Source organism: Thalassophryne amazonica, chromosome 1, assembly GCF_902500255.1.
Source record: "Thalassophryne amazonica chromosome 1, fThaAma1.1, whole genome shotgun sequence".
Classification (NCBI taxonomy): Eukaryota; Metazoa; Chordata; class Actinopteri; order Batrachoidiformes; family Batrachoididae; genus Thalassophryne; species Thalassophryne amazonica.
Window position 1 is genome coordinate 160997958 of NC_047103.1, and position 22514 is coordinate 161020471.

A 22514-nucleotide genomic window follows, 5' to 3' on the forward strand; every position below is an offset into this window, starting at 1 on the left:
ACACACACACATACATATACATACATACATACACACATATACATACATACATACATACATACATACATACACACACACACATACATATACACACATATACATACACACACACACATACATATACACACATATACATACACACACACACATACATATACACACATATACATACACATACATACATACATACACACATATACATACATACACACATACATACACATACATACATACATACACACATATACATACATACATACACATATGTATATACACATATGTATATACACATATGTATATACACATATGTATATACACATATGTATATACACATATGTATATACACATATATATATACATATATATATACACATATATATATACATATATATATACACATATATATACACATATATATATACATATATATATACACATATATATATACATATATATATACACATATATATATACACATATATATATATATACATACATACACACGTCGCACCACAGTATGGGCACATTTTTTTCAGTATTAGCCGTTTACTTTGATATTTTTGTGTATTGTTGTAGTATACTTTTTATTGGAATTTATTCTTTATTTAGTCCTTTAATTCCTGGGAAAGCCCTATAGGAATAAGTTGTATTATTAATAACAATTGTGATTTTTTTTTTATTATTATACAAATTGTACCAGATTATATAAGACGCAGGACCTCCCAAACTCTTAACACTATGACTTATACTCCGGAAGTATTATACAGGTGCTTATCGCTTTAATGACAGTGTTCTAAATCAATACTGGCTGATTATCATAGTTTCATCCTGACTGAAAGGTTTAACCCTAAAACATTTTTAAATAAAGCCGAGGTTGATAAATGCCAGGGTCCCCTTTTACAGTTTAGAAATAAATTAATTTAAAAAGAACACATAGAGAAGGGTGTGTGAAATTTAAAACATTTTTGTACCATTGACAGCTTTCCATATTTTCGCTAATTATAGTATGTTCACATCCAAAGCATTTGACACTGAAGGAACGTTGTTCTGATCAGTGCTAACTATTGCCCTGAGGAACTAGAGAATCGCAGTAGAATGCAAACCTCCGCCAAAACTAGTTTCCAATTTCACAAATTTTTACCTTGGAAAAAAATTGGTCATTGTTACAGGACAGGGATTTTTCCAATTTTCCAAATTTATCCCTACTTTGACCTTGAAAATTGAATCAGTTCTTGCCTATCAGGATATGAATTCTCTGTAAAAAAAAAAAAAAAAAAAAAAATCATAACGTTAAATGAAAAATTGTGGGTTACAGGCTGTTCATAAACAAACAATCTCTGCCCAACTTCGTTGGCGGAGGCAAAAAGCTAGTCTCACCCAGCACCATATGGCACTGGTTTGCTTTCAACAGATTGCAGACACAGTTTCCACTCCCAACTCAGCAGCAGCTCCCACCCTTCGTGCCCATCAGACAGTTCACCCACTGGGGACGGCGCTTCATGTCCTGAGGGCAGGGGTGAGGCTGCCCACAGATGTGGGAGAAAACAAAGGAAACTGAGGGCAGCATTGAGAAAGGAGGAGATTAGCTACACAAATGGATGATCATGAATTATCCTGCTGTTGGAAATTTGGTAAAAACTGTTTTTTCCAAGTCACAAGGCTCAATTTTTACACATTTTGCTGTCTCTGGCTCATTGTTTAATACAGATTTTGATGGTAACTTATCTATGTCTTTGCCCTCCAGTCATGTATCAAAGAGCCATACCCTGTCACGACTTCAATTTTCTGTTGAACTTTTTAAAGCCTTGAAGTATTTAGATCCTAAACAAAACTGCAGGCCCTTACTTTTTACACATGGCTGCACATATTATAGCTGAACCAGTAACACATATCTTTAATCTTTCCATACAAAAGAACAACATTCATGATATTTGGATAACAGCTTTTTACTTAAAGGAGGGGATCCCACTGTACTAAACAACTATCAACCACTTTCCAAGCTCTAATATTCACCATGGTTCTTGAAAAGCTGGTGAATGATCAGATTAAGAAGTACTTGTGATCTTTTAATATTTTATATCCCTTTCAGTCTGGCTTTAGGAAACGCACAGCGGCTGCCACCATTAAGACGTTAAATGATGTTGAAGCATCACTGGATGCCAAGAACTACAGTGCTGCACTTCATAGGCCTGTCACAACTTGACAATTTAGCCAGCGTATGCAGACTTATGAAGAATTTGGGGAATACGCTGGCTACATCGAATACGTTATGCAGCTGTCACACCATGACAATTTAGCCAGCGTATGCTGACAGCCCCATTTTTACTGAGCGGTCTGGGTCGGAACGGTTAAGTCTGGCTTGGCTTGCGTTTCCACCACCAGCAGAACCCTTTTTTTCTGGCAGGTGGAGCATGTAGATGTTGACATGCATGTCACTGAGAGCGCTACGCCTTCACGCAGCCTCTTCCTTCCACACAGAGGCCAAACAGAGTAACTTAACATTTTGTATTTTATTTTAGTCTTGGTGGATCATGGGATTTATTTTCTTCGCATACAGAATGCTGAAGATTCGACTGGTGTCTGTGGTAAATGGCAACATGAATGAATGAGGCGCTGTGACTCTTTCAACTTTTAAAATAAGATAATTTTGTTGTTGTGGCACAAAGCGCAGGCGTTCACTGGTTCAGGCTGAGAAACACACCAGGAGCAGACAAACACAGAGGGACTTCTTTTAAAAATGCTACATTTCTTCAGCCACGACAAGGAACTAAAATATTCTCAGATATCATTTTCCAAAATCAGGATGCTTTACGTGGATATGTTTTCATCAGGCTGTGATGATGAATCCGACAGAAACGAACAGGTAAGATTAAAATTTTACATTTACTCAGTGTGTGAATGGGTTTAATATTTGGAACGGTCACTGTTCGCATGAGGACTGCAGCTTTAAATTGTTGAACCAATAAGTGGACAGCATCAATGGATACATTTTGGCTTATGAGTAACTTGCAAGAAATGTGTGTCAACAATCGCATAACTTGCGTACAGCTTATGGCCCGCGTATGCGGCATATACACTCAACAAAAATATAAACGCAACACTTTTGGTTTTGCTCCCATTTTGTATGAGATGAACTCAAAGATCTAAAACTTTTTCCACATACACAATATCACCATTTCCCTCAAATATTGTTCACAAACCAGTCTAAATCTGTGATAGTGAGCACTTCTTTGCTGAGATAATCCATCCCACCTCACAGGTGTGCCATATCAAGATACTGATTAGACACCATGATTAGTGCACAGGTGTGCCTTAGACTGCCCACAATAAAAGGCCACTCTGAAAGGTGCAGTTTTATCACACAGCACAATGCCACAGATGTCGCAAGATTTTAGGGAGCATGCAATAGGCATGCTGACAGCAGGAATGTCAACCAGAGCTGTTGCTCGTGTATTGAATGTTCATTTCTCTACCATAAGCCGTCTCCAAAGGCATTTCAGAGAATTTGGCAGTACATCCAACCAGCCTCAACTTCAAACCACGTGTAACCACACCAGCCCAGGACCTCCACATCCAGCATGTTCACCTCCAAGATTGTCTGAGACCAGCCACTCGGACAGCTGCTGAAACAATCGGTTTGCATAACCAAAGAATTTCTGCACAAACTGTCAGAAACCGTCTCAGGGAAGCTCATCTGCATGCTTGTCGTCCTCATCGGGGTCTCGACCTGACTCCAGTTCGTCGTCGTAACCGACTTGAGTGGGCAAATGCTCACATTCGCTGGCATTTGGCACGTTGGAGAGGTGTTCACGGATGAATCCCGGTTCACACTGTTCAGGGCAGATGGCAGACAGCGTGTGTGGCGTCGTGTGGGTGAGCGGTTTTCTGATGTCAATGTTGTGGATGGAGTGGCCCATGGTGGCGGTGGGGTTATGGTATGGGCAGGCGTCTGTTATGGACGAAGAACACAGGTGCATTTTATTGATGGCATTTTGAATGCACAGAGATACTGTGACGAGATCCTGAGGCCCATTGTTGTGCCATACATCCAAGAACATCACCTCATGTTGCCGCAGGATAATGCACGGCCCCATGTTGCAAGGATCTCTATACAATTCTTGGAAGCTGAAAATGTCTCAGTTCTTGCATGGCCGGCATACTCACCGGACATGTCACCCATTGAGCATGTTTGAGATGCTCTGGACCGGTGTATACGACAGCGTGTACCAGTTCCTGCCAATATCCAGCAACTTCGCACAGCCATTGAAGAGGAGTGGACCAACATTCCACAGGCTACAATTGACAACCTGATCAACTCTATACGAAGGAGATGTGTTGCACTGCATGAGGCAAATGGTGGTCACACCAGATACTGACTGGTATCCCCCCCAATAAAACAAAACTGCACCTTTCAGAGTGGCCTTTTATTGTGGACAGTCTAAGGCACACCTGTGCACTAATCATGGTGTCTAATCAGCATCTTGATATGGCACACCTGTGAGGTGGGATGGATTATCTCAGCAAAGGATAAGTGCTCACTATCACAAATTTAGACTGGTTTGTGAACAATATTTCAGGGAAATGGTGATATTGTGTATGTGGAAAAAGTTTTAGATCTTTGAGTTCATCTCATACAAAATGGGAGCAAAACCAAAAGTGTTGCGTTTATATTTTTGTTGAATGTATGAGCCATACACTGACATGCGTCAAAAATACTGTGCATGACCAAACTTTTTCCACAAACTCGCCATACTATTACAAATACTAGCGTGCTTCAATGTGCTCTTATACAAAATTAACCCATAACTTATTAGACGTACGCCAGCATATTTGATGTATTTTTCATACGTCGTCATAGGGAGGCTAAATCAACAAGGTGTGACAGGGCCATTAGACAGATCTGTCCAAAGCATTTGATACCATAGATCGTGGCATTTTATGTCACAGACTCTCAGATATTGGCTTCTCTGACCACAGCATTGGCTGATTTTCAAACTATCTTTCAGGTCATAAGCCGTGTGTGCAGTACAGTGGTCTTTCATCAAAGTAGCTAACGATCACAATTGGTGTGCCACAAGGCTCAGTTTTAGGACACACTCTTTTTATCATCACATATGTAAACAACGTGGGTCAAAATATTACTGATGCATCTTTACATCTCTATGCCGATGATACTACCGTTTATTGTCATGCAAATACTCTTGCCCAGGGCTTTTCAACATTTACAGTCTGCATTTGACATTATTCCATCTTAAACTGGAGTTAAACACTGATAAAAAAAAATCAAAGGAAATGCTGTTTTTAAACAAAAAGAAAGTGCCAGGAGTTCTCCCATCTATCCACAAAAGGCAACCCGACTGAGTTTGTGGCCTCCTATAAATATGTAGGAATTCTAACTAATGAACATCTCCCTTTTAAGTCCTATATTAAAAACCTTGTAAAGGAGCTGAAGCTAAAATTGTTTCTTCTTCAGGAACAAATCATGTTCTGAAGATCAGATCAGAGTGGTGACTTTTAACCATGAATGATCTTGGCTACAAATGTGTGCATCATTTTTAAAATGGTAATATCAGCTACATGGCTATTTGTCAAAAGCAAGAGACCAACAACTGGTAGACAGCCAGATATCAAAATCATTCAGTTCTTCAGTTTTAAGCACATCATCAAAAAGCTGTGAAACCTATCACCAGTCGCTCATCATGTCAGGCAATAAAGCCGACATTACATCATCATCTGAATCTGTAAACATGACATAACAAATAAACATGGGATAATGTTCTAATTGGATCTTATCTGGTTTTAATCTACAACAAGGATGACCTGGTTTAAAACCACTTTAAAACCACAAGTTTTACACAATTTTGTTTTCGTTTGAATTTTGTTTAGCAAATGGTAAACTGCTTTAACATGACTAAATTTTTGACTGGTTGATAAAATGCAACTAAACATCTTATGATTCTGGACTGAACGTCTACAAATTTTTAATCGCGGAAAGCTGAGATGTGAGTTTTTTAACCCGGTGGGAGTGTGAATGAGCTTGTCTGTCGATGTGTGTGTGGCCCTATAATAAACTGATGGTCCATCCAGAGTGTACCTGCCTCTTGCCCCGTGACCACTGGGGTAGGCACCAACCCACCATGACCAATTGCAACTAGCGGGTTCAATATGGTATTTTTGGCTTTTACTCATAAATGTAATCTTATTCTTGAACATGATAATCACATGTAAAAATTAAGTAAAATGAACTTGTCATTACATGTGTGTCAACTATACAATTGAGAGAAAGTAGTACCTGTTTAAAATCGTAATTTCAAGCCTGATCCAATAAAAAGAAAATAATTTGACAGTTCCCTCAGTGTTGAGAACATGCAGGAGCATGACAGAGTCTGTAACACCATGAACATATGGAGGCATCAAAAATGAACATTCTGGTGAAAAACAAAACTATAACCTGTAATTATACAGTTTAAACACATTTGATACTTGTGCCTCAGACAGCAAAACTGAGAATTCAGTCTGACATGACCTTTTCAGAAAGTGTTGGCACTGAAACTATCAATTCATAAATCATGAATTCTGACCCCTACTTGAACTCACACACAGATGTGTGCACATGAATCAGAAGTGACACAGTGAATATGGTAGTAGTGTGGCACAGACTTGGCACACCCTGTGGATGCAGAGCCATGCATGGAAGCAGGTCAACAGGAGCTCTGGCGCCTTAGGATCGACTATATATGGCCGTTCTGTAAAGCAGAGAAAATCTCCCCTTCACGCCTTGTACAATTTAAGGAATTATGTCTTTCTGCTGTCAATTCTCTTTTTTAAAACCACCTATCCAGAGTGAGGCACCTGAGACAGCCTCCTCAGCCAGTTCAGCTGATTCTCTGCCAACTGATACAGAGAAGGGAAAGAAACTCAGAATTTATTTTTCTTTGTATACTGCAAGAGCAGTGCTTTTAAAGAGAGTGGATGGATTATTTAAAAATGACTAATCGCTTGAGACCAATGCTGTGTGGCTGATTTATAACGTAATGCTTGGCCAATGAAGATGCACTGCAGCCCCCTGTTGCTCAACTGTTTGCCGGATTGCTCAAAAAGTGAATTTATGAGATTCACAGGTCTCATGGTTGATAAAAGATGATGTAATTGTGGTGCAAATGCCGGTGTTTTTCCGTTAAAGACTCAAAACTCAATGTTTAGTTAAAAGATTTAAATCAGGATATTAGTGAGTTACATCGCGTTTTTGGAAAGGGGTCACTTACATGGGGTCTGCCGAATTACTTAAAGGATTTGTATAAGCAGCAGCCTTCAAATGTTTATTTTTTTTATTCTGTGATTAAAAGCAAGGCTTTGAACCAGTTCAAGAAACTAAAACAAAAACCAGGAACAAAAAACATATTAGTAGGACTAACACTGAATTCAGAAACCACAAAACAAATATTTGTTTGAAATAATGGAAAGCTAATTGAGAATGCTCGGTGAGAAACAGACGAGAAGTCTATTTTATGCAAAAGCTGAGCAACCTGGCACAGCGAATGCCAATCCAAGTGAAGGCAGTGTGATGTCAGCTGGTTGCTCGCTCGAATACAATAATCAAAGATGGCCGGAATATGTGCTGAAACAGCTTTATTTCTGTGTAAATCTATTACATTTATATCACATATTTTATAAAGGTTATCAAGAAATAAACACTTCATCTAAAAATATCATTTTTGTAACCAAATAACACCTACCTCTGAAGTGATTTACAAGACATCATACGGAGATGTTAGCATGCTAACTAACGATACAGGAATGTCACTTTGAAAGACGGACTGAAACAAATCAAGCAAACTTTGGTTCCTTTAAGCAGTCGCACATGAAGGAAAAGCTCATAGTGACGGTGTTGGGTTTTTCCTGTCCTTTATAATCTATCAAACATTGTGCACAGTAACATCAAGTAACCACGATGTGACCATGCCCTGAGAACGGCCCATCAAGCAACAAACATGAACTAAATATGAATAAAGTATATTTCTTTTTTTCTTTTTTTTTTTGACTGAAGTAGTTAGCTAGCTCCAGTCAGGCTAAACAATTCCCCAGAGTGACTCTAGAGTGAAATAAAGACGATATCAATAGACATTCTTTATTACATCTGAAAGAATCACTTTGTTATGTCACACAGCCTTAGATGAAATGTTATTAAAAGATACTTTGTTTGGTTTTAACCACTTTAGGGATGATCATGTTAAAGGTAGAGCCCAAAATTGGAAATGTTAAAACAGCAACTTCTCTCTGAACAAATCTATTGCAAAAAACATTCTGCTTTGAAGCCCTGATTGTGCATGCTGTTTTTTGTTTTTTTTTAAACCTACAGAGTAATTTTCAGGATAGCTTTCAGTACAGATCGGCTGCTTTCAGAGATTGACTGTATGTAGTCTGGAATCTCTCCAGGGCCAACAACTACCATCTCAGCACAGAACAGATTACAGCTACAGAGGCTGCAGCACAACATCACCAACAAGAACACCGACATTGCATTTCATGCTTTAGAGAGCAGCTGTGTGCTTTAATTTTCTGAGCTGAAACGTAGCTGAGACGACTACAGCATGGCAGAAATGTGATCTGGTCTTAGACCAGCAGCATTAATTCTAAGGAGTGGTTCAATTAAGTTCTTAAAAAAAAAAAAAAATCCAAATGAATTTTACCAGAAAGCAGCACTCAACCCATGATCATCGGTACAACTCTGACTTGGACTAATCTCAAAAATATGAACATTTATGTCTTCTCTCAGTTTTACAACAATGTAAATTGAATGCATTAGGATTTTGAACTAGATAAATCAAAATAATTTGGTATACCTAGAAAATCAAAATGGATATTTTTAAGCATTTTCCAGACACTTGAGTTTAAATTTAACATTGGCAATTCTTAAGAAATATGATTCTACAAGTGCTGCAATTTGAAATTACAATGTACTGTGAATTTTCTTTTCTTTTTGTGACACTGTAATGTGAAAATGTGAACAATACACTTGTAGGGCTGTCACGATTAGGAATTTCTGGAGACGATTAATTGTCAGACAAATAATTGCGATTGACGAATATATTGTCTTTTTTTTCTTTTTTCCCCCTTCTTTATATTTTACTATTGTAGTATAATTACACAACTCTGGAAGAATGTTTTGGCTTCTGTGAGTGGAGAAACTGGGAATGGTGCAACATTTTTATTTTCATTTTACATACATTCCCAACTTTTTCTGATTTGTGGTTGTTTCTGTTGTATTTCTGAAATTGTTTCTCCTCATCAGTCACGTTTTAACACTGCATTAAGCTCAAGACTGAACAAATAAATACCTTTGGAAAATAACAGCTGTTAAAGTTCAGAGCATTTTAGCATTTCCGCATTTTAGACGGCTTTTGAAGAAGACGGCCACTGTTTTAATCGGCCGTCTTATCCAAACGGCAGGACAGATCGCTCTTCAGCCTCCATGTTATTGTCCCACCTTAAGACGAGAGCGAGGCTGCAGCACAGTGATGTCAGATTCTGAGTCGTTTTATGCTTTGTGGATAAAATAAATAATTCACGGTAATCGCGAATATGAAAAATAATCACAAATATGAAAAATAATCGCGATTGACGAATATTGTAATAATTGTGACAGCCCTATACACTTGTAGAGACACTGCATATTATACATTATATTTACAAAAACCAAGCACATTACATTTTTCTGAGTCATCTCTACCCCCTCCCCCCCTTTTTTCCTCAAATATGCATCGTACTGCATATTTTGTAATTAAATGAATAAAATGCTCCGTTAATTAAAGTACTGCCTGGAACTGTACCATTCACAACCCTGGACTTTGCTACATTAAAAAAAAGGTAAATGCAGTTTTCATTAGGGTTGAACACTGGATGTCAAGTTCAGGGTCACTGCCAAACCTGCACTGAGGCGCTCTAAGCTATGCAGCCAAGTGTCTGGTCAGGACACACACACACACGCACACACACCAAACAAAGTAGAGCTCACTCAGGCTCCCACCTCAGCACAGCCCACCTTTGGGTTGCACATGGTTGCACATCTCAGCCATTTTATACATACTAATTACAATACATACCCATCCTAATTTTTGTACTTTCTGACACTTATTAAAGCACATATTCAATGCACAGCACACAAATTCACCACTAACTCAAGTCAGCACTTGCTCTTTGTTTCCATTTTCTACCAATCAAGACAGCGGCATGGGTAAAGACCACCAGGAATGGAAACGGGCAAGTTGGTAAAAGTGCAACAAACGCCAATGTCAAAAAAAAAAAAGTGTCCGTACCAGATAGACATCTTATTCCTAATAATCCACTGAATTACAACAGCACTAAGAAAAGCAGATCAAAAGTCACCACAAGTCAAAGAGCAAAGAAGGCTGAGTCACATGGTCTAATGGGGGGATTCAAACTGTGACCAAGTGTTTGACAAAGCAGAAAACACCTCAGAGGGAAAGGAAAACTCCTCCTCTTTTTCAGTAGGGGGGCTGTTGTGATTATTCAGTCAGTTGGAGTTTGAAACCCTGCAGACAAACGCCTCCTTTCTGCAACAAGGACTGACTGACTGCTGAGTGAAGGAGAGCTAAAGAGCAGTGAGAAGACAAACTCAGCTTTGTGAGCATGGTGGGCAGGTTCTGTGTGGAAGTGGACAGCTGCTCTTCTACCAGTCGCAGCCCCCCCTTCAACACCACAATCGCTTCACTTGCCACATGCTCAATCAACTGGTTAATGTGGCAGTTAATACACTGACTGACAAGGAGCTGCTGCAACTGGAAGGTGCGACCACAAGTGCAGCCTCATCTCAAGCAGGCAGTTACGTCTTTGTGTCAACTGCAGGCTAATCTGACAGTCCGCTCTTGCACCGGTCGCACTCCCGCACAGCAGCAAATGGAATTAGCACAAGGCAGTGAATGCAGTGTGAGATTAGGGGACAAAGAGAGGGAGACGCAATAATTCTCTGTCCCATACGCACAGCTCAACCATCTGGTAGAAAGATAGCATGCAAAGTGCACACTTGTAATGACAATCGGTACCTTATCTTTACGTTGCTCAGGGATGAGTCAAAATGTTCGCTCACCAGGCCTGATTTTAGGTGTGGCGCCCCTATGAGGACACGCCAAGATGTTTCTCTCTAGGTATCAAGCTGGTGAAAATCCCCAGAGTTCGGTTCACTAGGGAATTGAATACAGCTCACCAGAGCACAGTACGCTTACAGAATTAACACTCAGTTTAGCTCACAACAGCGACGCCCATAATTATTGAGAATGACAATGTTATTGGATATTTTAGCAAACTACCGCAGCATAATGAAGTTAAATCATTAATATGACCACAAACTGCAGACTTACAGCTTTACGTTTACAGACTTGGAAGGCTGGTAGCAACTGTGTTGCTTACATAACTTGATACAGATCATTGCAAATACAGATTTTATGCAAAGAATTGTCACTATTGCAGGGTCAATTTTCATATTTGATTGCTGTGTGTCAATCACGGGAGCACAATGAAAATGTAGGTGCTGGAGGCAGAGCCAGAGGTGGAGTTACAAATACTGATGTTCCAAGCCGATTGTAGCGATCGGAATTGGGCATAATTGAGGTCTATTTTCATATAAACCCAAATCAGAAAAAAAAAAAAAGAGAAATCACTTTGCACATCCCTTGACGACAGGTGCGTAAGAGAAGGCACAAAGGCTGCTAAACAAGAAAACAAAAAAACTCTAGCACACTGCCTCACTTCCAACACAAAGGTGAATTTAATCAAGCAACGTTTCGACTAAAGGCCATTTGACTGATGATGGCCTTTGGCCGAAACGTTGCTTGATTAAATTCACCTTTGTGTTGGAAGTGAGGCAGTGTGCGAGATATAAACCCAAATCAGAAAAAGGTGGGACTATATGGAAAAAAAATGTCGTGATCTCTGCATATATTTGGACATATTTAATTGAAAACCGTATATATACACTCACCTGCCACTTTATTAGGTACACATGCTCAATCACTTGTTAACACAAATAGCTAATCAATCACATGGCAGCAACTAAATGCAATGAGGTATCTAGACGTTGTGAAAACGACTCGCTGAAGTTCTAACTGAACATCAGAATGGGGAAGAAATGGGATTTAAGTGACTTTGAACGTGGCATGGTTGTTGGTGCCAGACAGGCTAGTGTAAGTATTTCAAAAACTGCTGATCTACTGGGATTTTCACACACAATCATCTCAAAGGTTTTGGAGAGAACGGTCCGAAAAAAAAAAAGAGATGATATCCAGTGAGCAGCAGCTGTGTGGACAAAAATGCCTTATTGATGTCTGAGGTCAGAAGAGAATGGGCAGACTGGTTGAATGAGTGACTGCGTGATGCCATCATGTCAATATGGACCAACATTTCTGAGGAATGTTTCCAACACCTTGTTGCCACGAAGAATTAAGGCAGTTCAGAAGGCAAAAGAGGGTTCAACCCGGTACTTGCAGGGTACTTGCAGGGTTTACCTAATAAAACAGCTGGTGAGTGTATGTTTTGCGTGGTCAACTTAATTTAATTTCTTAATATAGAGGGGCAATTTAAGGCTAGTAATAAGATCAAACTGATTGAAGAATGATGTTATTTTAAACAGATGAAGCCAACACATGATTGCAATCATGATTTGACACAAAAGCAGTATCCATGAAAAACCAATCCTTTGAGGAGCAAAGATGGGCAGAGGATTTCCAATTTGTTAACAAATGCATGAGAAAATTACTGCAACGTTTAAAAACTATGTTCCCCAAAGAAAGTTTGGAAGGGATTTGTATATTTCTCTCTCTACATTACATAATATCATTAAATGATTCAAGGAATCTGGAAGAATTTCAGGGCATGAAATTGCAGGGTGTAAGCCTAAGGTGAATCATCTCCAATCCCTCAAACAGCTCTGTATCAAGAAGTCATTCATCAATAGCTGATATAACCACATGGGCAAGGGATTACTTTGAGGAAACCTTTGTCAAGCACTACAATACAGGGTTACATTCACAAAAGGTACTTAAAACTTTACTATGCAAAAAAAAAAAAAAAAAAAACCTCATGGATAAATCCACCTCAAATCACCAGATTTCAGAAAATGTTTCTGACTGACATTCTCAGATTTGTCTCGTAGTTTCAAAATGTTATTATTATTCCTAATAAAAACCACACAAAAGTTTAGCCTTCTATTTTTATTGGTTTTTGAGATACTGGGGTTTAAAAAATGGGTGTAACACTGATTTTACTGGAAGAATGAGTGGCACAAAAAAAATGCTAAGTCAATAAGTCATTACTTTAAACTGTTTATGTTAGACACATGGCATTTTCAGGAGCTGTTCTTAGGTAACAGAAGTGTAACTACTATGAAAAAACATCCACAGTTGCACAGTTTACAGCTTGCAGATCTGTAAAATAAAAAAAATCCACTTGTGCTTTGGAGCAGTTTTGGTCCTCTGCATTTCCATGCTGAAGCACATCAGCGCTTTCAATTTTTTGTATTTATTTCTGATATTATAGCACTATTTTGGTGAGTCAGTATTTTTGTAAAAGAAATCTGATTTATGAGGCATTAAAAATAAAAATCATTTCACACCTATACTTCAAATGCATATCAATTAATAAATGAATGAAATTATTTGGACACACAGACCCAAAACAACAAAATAAACTCACAAAGAAAACAATCCCAACAACGTGCCCATGTGCCCGAAAGGGTGTAGGCAGAAGCAAAAGCTTATAACCCCCCCAACCAAAAATGTATACGTGTATATAAAGATATACATATACCCATGATAACTAATACAAAATATAAATTAATCACTGAAATAAAATTTCAAAACAAACAGCAGTGCACCATGCACCCCCCCCCCCCCCCCCCCCCCCAAAAAAAAAAAACAACCCGGTGCCAACGTCTTTACAAAGAGACACACAAGTTACTGTAATTCACAAGCCCAGAGTGCAGTAATTTTTTCCAAGATTTTAAATGCACATTTACACAAATTAACAGAAAATGATGAAACACTTTGTGCTATTATAGTGTGTTGTCCTAGTCAGATGACCAACACAGAAACCAGGTGCTGTGATGTGATCATTACCAAAGACAGATATATATATATATATATATATATATATATATATATATATACACTCAACAAAAATATAAATGCAACACTTTGGTTTTGCTCCCATTTTGTATGAGATGAACTCAAAGATCTAAATCTTTTTCCACATACACAATATCACCATTTCTCTCAAATATTGTTCACAAACCAGTCTAAATCTGTGATAGTGAGCACTTCTCCTTTGCTGAGATAATCCATCCCACCTCACAGGTGTGCCATACCAAGATGCTGACTAGACACCATGATTAGTGCACAGGTGTGCCTTAGACTGCCAACAATAAAAGGCCACTCTGAAAGGTGCAGTTTTATCACACAGCACAATGCCACAGATGTCGCAAGATTTGAGGGAGCGTGCAGTTGACATGCTGACAGCAGGAATGTCAACCAGAGCTGTTGCTCGTGTATTGAATGTTCATGTCTCTACCATAAGCCGTCTCCAAAGGCGTTTCAGAGGATTTGGCAGTACATCCAACCAGCCTCACAACCGCAGACCACATGTAACCACACCAGCCCAGGACCTCCACATCCAGCATGTTCACCTCCAAGATCGTCTGAGACCAGCCACTCGGACAGCTACTGAAACAATCGGTTTGCATAACCAAAGACTTTCTGCACAAACTGTCAGAAACCGTCTCAGGGAAGCTCATCTGCATGCTCGTCGTCCTCATCGGGGTCTCGACCCGACTCCAGATCGTCGTCGTAACCGACTTGAGTGGGCAAATGCTCACATTCGCTGGCGTTTGGCACGTTGGAGAGGTGTTCTCTTCACGGATGATGCGAAGGGGATGTGTTGCACTGCATGAGGCAAATGGTGGTCACACCAGATACTGACTGGTATCCCCCCCCAATAAAACAAAACTGCACCTTTCAGAGTGGCCTTTTATTGTGGGCAGTCTAAGGCACATCTGTGCACTAATCATGGTGTCTAATCAGCATCTTGATATGGCACACCTGTGAGGTGGGATGGATTATTTCAGCAAAGGAGAAGTGCTCACTATCACAGATTTAGACTGGTTTGTGAACAATATTTGAGGGAAATGGTGATATTGTGTATGTGGAAAAAGTTTTAGATCTTTGAGTTCATCTCATACAAAATGGGAGCAAAACCAAAAGTGTTGCGTTTATATTTTTGTTGAGTATATATCACACACAGATATATATAGATCTGCAACTGAAGCCGCAGAGAAAGCCACAAGGTGGCTATGGATCAAGAGGGCAGATTTGTGGGTTAACGCTGCTGGGACACAGGCTGGGGTCTCGCCTGGGCGAGGGTGTCTGATGGTGAAAGACCCGAAACACCCAATGACCCCAGGTTACATCACTGATGATGTGTTCCAGCGCATCCGCAAGATGTATCTTTCACATACATACATACATACATATATATGGGTGCTCTGGCTTCCTCCCACATCCAAAGACATGCAGGTTAGGTGAGTTAGACACTGTAAATTGTCTGTAGGTGCATGTGTGTATGTGTGTGTGTGTGTGTGTGTGTGTGTGCACACAAGTGTGGATGTGTTTGTCTATATGTGACCTTGCAACAGACTGGCATGTGCCCCACCTCATGCCCTATGACTGCTGGGATAGGCTCCAACCCCCTGTGACCCTTAACTGGAGTAAGCGGGTATAGAAAATGGATGGATGTTGATGTATATGGAGAAAGACACATTTAAAAACTAACAGTGTGATCCAAGTCCCTATATTGAATATTGCCAATATTCAAATAGATACAATTTCAATTATATTAAAATAGTTAAAAGTATTAATTAGCACTAAACAAGCAGAGGTTGAATATGAATCAACAGCATACCTTACATGAAAAAAGATGAGCAAATGTAAACAAATATTAATGATCTGATTTGAGCTGCCACAAGTTAGTACTAGCTGGAGTAGCACATTCCCCTCCAAATCGCCTGCAGCCACTTCTCTCATTTCTGCTTCAGTTGTCTTACTTGGGATTAAATAAAATGAGAGATCTTCTCTTTTAGCTCTATCACTGGCACAACCAAACACGCAAGCATGGCCTAGACGGGCGGCATGGGGCTTAGTGGTTAGCATTGATGCCTCACAGCACAAAGGTTATGGGTTTGCATGTTCTCCCGGTGTCTGCATGGGTTTCCTCCGGGCACTCCGGTGTCACTGACCGAATGGTCCCCCCTAAAAATTGGTCCGCCCTGCCTTCACTGGGCATGCGTCATTTGTCAAGATGTTTATTTGTCACATGCAAATATACAATATGTAAAATGCAGTGAAAAGTGTCTTTGTACCTGCGCTGACAAAAACAATAACAACATAGCAAAAGCACGAAATCATAAAAACTAAAAAAAGTAAAAGGTGCAATAAAAGTGAACTTATATATATATATATATATATATATATATATATATATATATATATACACACATACACACACACACACACGTACTTAAAATATTATTTACAGATGTACAAATATGCAGATGAGTTGTCAGGGGGGTTATGCAAAATGTAATACGGGGTTAAATATGCAGGAAAAGCTGAAAAATGAAATTCCCTATTTCAAATTCAGTAAACGAATAGCCTGGGGGAAGAAGCTTTTCCTCATCCTCTCGGTACTGGTTCTCAAGCAACGGTACCGACCAGATGGCAACCGAGAGAGGAGGGAATGTCCAGGGTGATGGGGCAGGCTGAGGCTCTTCTCTGCCCTCAACCTGCATCTTTTAGAGTAAATGTCATGCAGGTCAGGCAGCGCAGTTTTGATAGTCCTCTCCGCAGACCACAGCAGCTACACCCAAAGTGAGCCAATAGTATAATGTGATTATTAACCATCAGATGACAAATTAAAACCTCTTAAATCACTCTAAAGTCAGTTTTAAGCAGAAACGAGGCGATAATCAGTGAGTCACTACTGACGCTCTGAAATGACGTAGGCGCATCAGATGATAGAGCCTGACCGAGGTGTGTGACTCCTCACTTGGTCACATAATCTTTTTCTTTTCCTCTGTTTTTTTCCCACCGGCTCACCCATGATGATAAAAATGTAATAAATAAAGCCCCCATTGGCTTTTTCTTATAGCTGCTAGCTCACCGAAGTATTGATAGGAGGGCATGTATGTGTTGTTGTTGTGATGTAAAGCAGTTCGTGTTTCTCGCGATATCTGAAATTTTCACTCAAAGGACACTGGGTCATTGTCCCTAAAGTTTTAAAGCTGGTCTTCTGTTACAAGACACTTTGGGGGGGGTGCGACATTCTCCCAAAAACAAGTCATTTAGCAATTACAATTATTCTCAAACTGTAAAATTAAGATAATGTTGCACAGGCCTCATTTAACACCACTATACCACTAGCTCATTCTTGCTTATGACTCACAATGGCCACTGATACAATCAGTTGGCATCTTCAACAGGAAATGTCTAGATTGGACCCCAAATTTGTAGTTTGTATGTAACTACTGACACGGTTGTTGGCCCGTGATTCAATCAGACCTTAAACACACTAAAACAACGCTATGAAGTGGTGTGAAAGTACAATGTTTAAGTGGTTCAGTGGTCCAGTCGGCATACCTCCACCACCTGACCCCCAACCAAACGCAGACCTCATCTTTAAATTTTGACAGGAGTGCCCACTCTCTCTCTCTCTCTTTCTGTCTTTCAACAGCTATAATGTTAATTTTCAACAGAGAAATGTGACACCGAGACCAGATGGTCCAGAGACTGAGATTGAAGTGAAGAAGGCAGGATATAAAATTTGGGGGTGTAAGAGAGAAAGAGACCAGCGGGATTGGCCTGTCCGTGTCTGTGAGACAGGTGATGTAAGGTATGGTATGAATGAATGGTAAGGTATCAGAATGAATCATTCTTTACTTCCAGGACAACCAGACACCAAAACAAAACTGTTCCCATCAACTTGTTGGCCCAGTACGTGACAGCCGTCTGAAGGTGACTTCTTTTGTTTACAGACTTGATGGTGAGGTAACCAAAAAAGAGTGCAAACAGGACACAGGCCTCCAACCAACCTTATAGACTTGTCCATAGGTGCCATTTCCCACCACCTCCACCAATTCAAAGATCCCCGCTGGGTCCTGAAAACAACAGCACAAACAGCACAGAGCAAAATTAAAATGTAAGCGAGATGTGTTGCTGTAATGTTGGAGAGCTGTGTTGCGTGGGGGGGCCAGCTGTTGCGCTCTGCTTTTGCAGATAAACCAAACGCGTGTGGAACAAAGGAAAAGCAGACATGGCAACACCTCGCTACGGCTCAGCGGTCATTCTCCGGCTTCAACGCCGAACTTACTCCTCTTATTCCCGTCGGCTGACGCCAGCTTAACCACAAAACACGGAATTTCCTCTGGAAAGCGTGCGCAAACCAACAAAAGGAGCCAGGCTCGGCCGGGCAGTACTCACCCGCAGTGAAGCCAAGTCTATGTCCACCAGACTTTTAGCTGGAGAGTCGTTCGCCATCTTTCAAATAAAAGCCGAGCTTTCCTTTGCGCCTGCGAATCTTTTCTGCGACTCTATCATTTGTGGAGATTTTGGCGGATAAAATAAACGCAACCCGTCGCGCGTTCCTCCTCGAAAGGATCCGCTTATTGGCAGTAAATGCAGAGACCTCGTTACTCCATGTTAAGGCGGCAACAACAGCTCCACCGTTCGCTCTCCGAGCTGCTGCTGCCACCGAAGTCAAGCCAAACTGAGAATACATACTTCCGCTGAGGGATTCCAAAATAAAAGCCTGATAATTAATTTATTGTGAAGTATAAAACATATATTTAAAAAACACATCATTAGTCATGAAAAGTATCATAGTAAAACTCATAAATAACAGTGTCAAACTCATAAATATCACAGTAAAAATCATCAAAGACTGTAAAAAAAAAATCGTCACTCACTGTAAAAACCAAACACCGTAAAAATCATGATAGTATTTTTTTTTAAGTAATGACACTTGGGACATTTACCACATGATGAGGCTGGCTATTCCACAAAGTTACAACTCTATTAGAACAAAAACAAAATATTAGGTCATATTTTTGCACCTGATGGTGACCTCTCAAACCCTACGACGGTGTTTTAGGGCCACATAGAATTATTATTATTTATTTATTTATTTATTTTTTATTATTTATTTTTATTTAGACTTCGTTCATAAAGTCGTAATATTACGAGAATAAAGTCGTAATTTTAAGACTTCGAGAATAAAATCGTAATATTTCGAGAATAAAGTCGTAACTTTACGAGAAAAAAGTCGTAATATTATGAGAATAAAGTCGTAATTTTATGAGAATAAAGTCATAATATTAAGAGAATAAAGTCATAATATAATATTTCGACTTTTTTTCTTGTAACATTACGACTTTTTTCTCGTAAAATTACGCCTTTATTCTCCTAATATTGCGACTTTTTTTCTCGTAATATTACGACTTTATTCTTGAAGTACAAAAAAAAAAAAAAAAAAAAAGAAAGAAAGAAATTCAATGTGGCCCTAAAACCCCATCGTAGAAACCCGAATCTACCCTATTTTGGAAAATCTTCAAGCCAGATATTTTGAAAACCATAAACCATCTTATAAACATCAATCAGACCTCCACGAACCCTTCTATTTAACCTCAACAACAAAATTTTATTTATTTATTTTCAGAGTGCTAGCAACAAGATCTAAATCCAGAGAAAACTTTTTATATCCAATTCATTGGCCCAAATGGAAAACAGTTATGTACCATTACTTTTATCTGTAGCATTTTTCATCACTTTCATGTGTTTATTCACATTTTTGTTATTTATATATATATATATATATATATATATATATATATATATATATATATATATATATATATATATATATATTACTGAATCAAAGCACTTAAAATAGACATTTCTAAAGACATGCAGGTTAGGTGAATTGAAAACTTTATAATTATCCAGGTCTGCCTTGTAAAAGACATCTCAATGGGACTAACCTGGTTAAATAATGGTATTTTAAATTAAAAATAAAAAGACAACAGCCAACTTCACATTCATACAGCCTTGCCATACTGTAGCATATGTATTTTCTAATAATGTAAATTTAATGTAAATTATGTTCAAGGCATATTCAGTGACTTAAAAATGTTCATGTACCCATCATCTGCCTTGTCTAAAGAAAAGATGCAGTAAAAGTAATGATTTAAACCTTATATATAGAATTGCGAGTTTGCTCAGTTACATAGGGGCTCTGAAAATGAGGGGATGATGTATAAAAATGACTGTAATTCATTAAATATTAATGCATTTTTCCCCCTTCAATTAAGTAAAGATCAACACACTGCAATCCCATCTTGATTGATTCACTTCATCTCTATTCTGGTGGTGTACAGAGGCAAAATGACAGAAATTGCGTCACTCTCCAAATACGTATGATCTGGACTGTGTAACATGACAGTAATTTGTAAAATTCCTGCTTTTTTTAGCATCCCAAGCACGCCCAAGATTATATTTTACTCTGAAAGCCATTCGCCTTGATTTCAGCTTTTATCCGGCGATTTCCGTCTGACTTGACGGACCTTCGACTGAGAGCCGTACAATCACAGGAAGCCGGTGGGACTCGCACAGAAAGAAAGAAAAAAAGGACCCTGAACGCATCGCGACGACGGTCATAAAACCTCAGTGCTCAGTGTGAATCATCTACCCACGACGGGTTCCGCCTCTCAGCGTGCGTGCACGATGCAGCCGTGGCACAAACACACCAGCGCACAGCATCCTCGCGCACATGCGCACGCGCCACTCCAGCGTCAACACGGGTCGCCGTCATGGGTGTGGCGCGTGAGTGATGCTGCAGCGGCTCGCGCATGTTATTAGCGCAAAAACAGCCAAATTCATGAACACCGACTTCAAAAAGCGTAAAGTAGCAGGTCAGTGCGACGAGTAGAGAATTCTTAAGGTCTCCTCAACTCAATTTTTTTTTTTTTTTTTAGATGATCTATTCGCACCTGTGTGAAGCAGTGAGGTCTGAGTTGTATCACAAATGTGAACAGATTTCACACGTCATGGAAAACTATCCGAGAAAAACTTTATTTGTAGCATATATATGATATTGCATAAAATCTGGGGGTTTTTTTTGTACCTAGTTGAATGTCTTTGGGATTTAACTTGAAAGTACCGTAATTCAACGTGTGAGCATACAAAAAATGCCGCTGTAAAAAGTGGAGCTTGGAAGAGCCCCGTTTAAGGCTTCTGCTATGTATGTCACGGGCACTGCTGTGAAAACATCAGCATTTATTCAGATCAGATACAGACCGGTGTCACTGACCGAACAGTCCCCCCTAAAAATCAGTCCGTTTTTTGCATCTGCCCATGCGTCATTAGCCGCGGTTCATGGATTAAAACCTCGTTTCTGCTTAAAACTCATCATCTATCTCAGCGACAGATATCTGAAGGTTTTGTACAACATTCATTTCTACATAAATTCAGCGTTATTTCATCTTAAAAGGCAGCAGAAGCTATCAGAGCACTGCGGCTAAACGAGCTGCTAGCTGATGCATTCACTGCGTGTCTGCCATTTCAAAGCGTCACGGAATTTCGCCTAGTTTCTGCTTAAAACGGCCTCATTTCTACTTAAAACTGACTTTAGAATGATTATCATCTGATGGTTAATAATCACATTAATCCATTTGATCACTTTGGGTGAAGAGACTCTTAGATGAGCATCAGAGCTCCGAAATGACGCATGCACAGATGCAAAAGGCAGGCCGATTTTTAGTCTGCGACACCGGGAATTCCTTTTTGCACTGTGACATATCCACGCAACCTGTGGGAGACAAAATACAACTACATTTGATTTAAAAGAGTGATAATTGTGCAAATTATATTTTTATCAACCTTTTGCATCTCTCTCTCTCTTTATATATATATATTTTTTTCTTTTTTTTCCAATGAGATCCTCAAAATCTCATAAACCTGTCTATATATAGAAACACAGCTTGTTTTACACTTCTATGACATATGTCATGCAAGTCCACACCAGGACTCCTGATTTCTCTGAGACACCCACTGAGGCAATCTGCGTTGTGTGACACGCCCACTGTTGCACTTAAGCAGTCTATGTGGGCATAGACTGTTGAAGTGCAAAAGTGCATCCTCTCTGAAAGTAGAGTGGGCGTGGCAAACTCCTTTCCATTTAAAGCAACAGCAACATTTCTTCTGTGCTTTGGTTTTTTTGCTACAAATTTTAGATTTTATGACACCTGGTAACATATATTTGGCTGACATAAACGTGCATGTTACATGAGCCCTTTAAATTAGTAGAGACCAGTACACCAAAAGGTGCAATGTCAAAAGGGGGGGGCACATGTACCTCATTCCTAATATTTTGCTGATATGCTGGTCTTTTTTTGTGCAAGT

General features: G+C 39.4%; 1 protein-coding gene across 13 annotated transcripts in view; it reads right to left on the reverse strand.

The window, feature by feature from the left end:
- Window positions 1–18820, reverse strand: part of LOC117516901 (mitogen-activated protein kinase kinase kinase kinase 4-like) — a 122535-nt gene extending 103715 nt beyond the window's left edge. For all 13 annotated transcript variants that reach the window (XM_034177857.1, XM_034177871.1, XM_034177828.1 and 10 more), the window contains exons 1-2: window positions 18540–18820; window positions 18152–18217 (exon numbers count right to left, since the gene is read on the reverse strand). In XM_034177857.1, coding sequence (XP_034033748.1) covers window positions 18152–18217; window positions 18540–18596 — 123 coding nt within the window. In that variant the 5' untranslated portion in view covers window positions 18597–18820. The remainder of the gene's footprint in view (window positions 1–18151; window positions 18218–18539) is intronic.
- Window positions 18821–22514: the final 3694 nt, after the last annotated feature.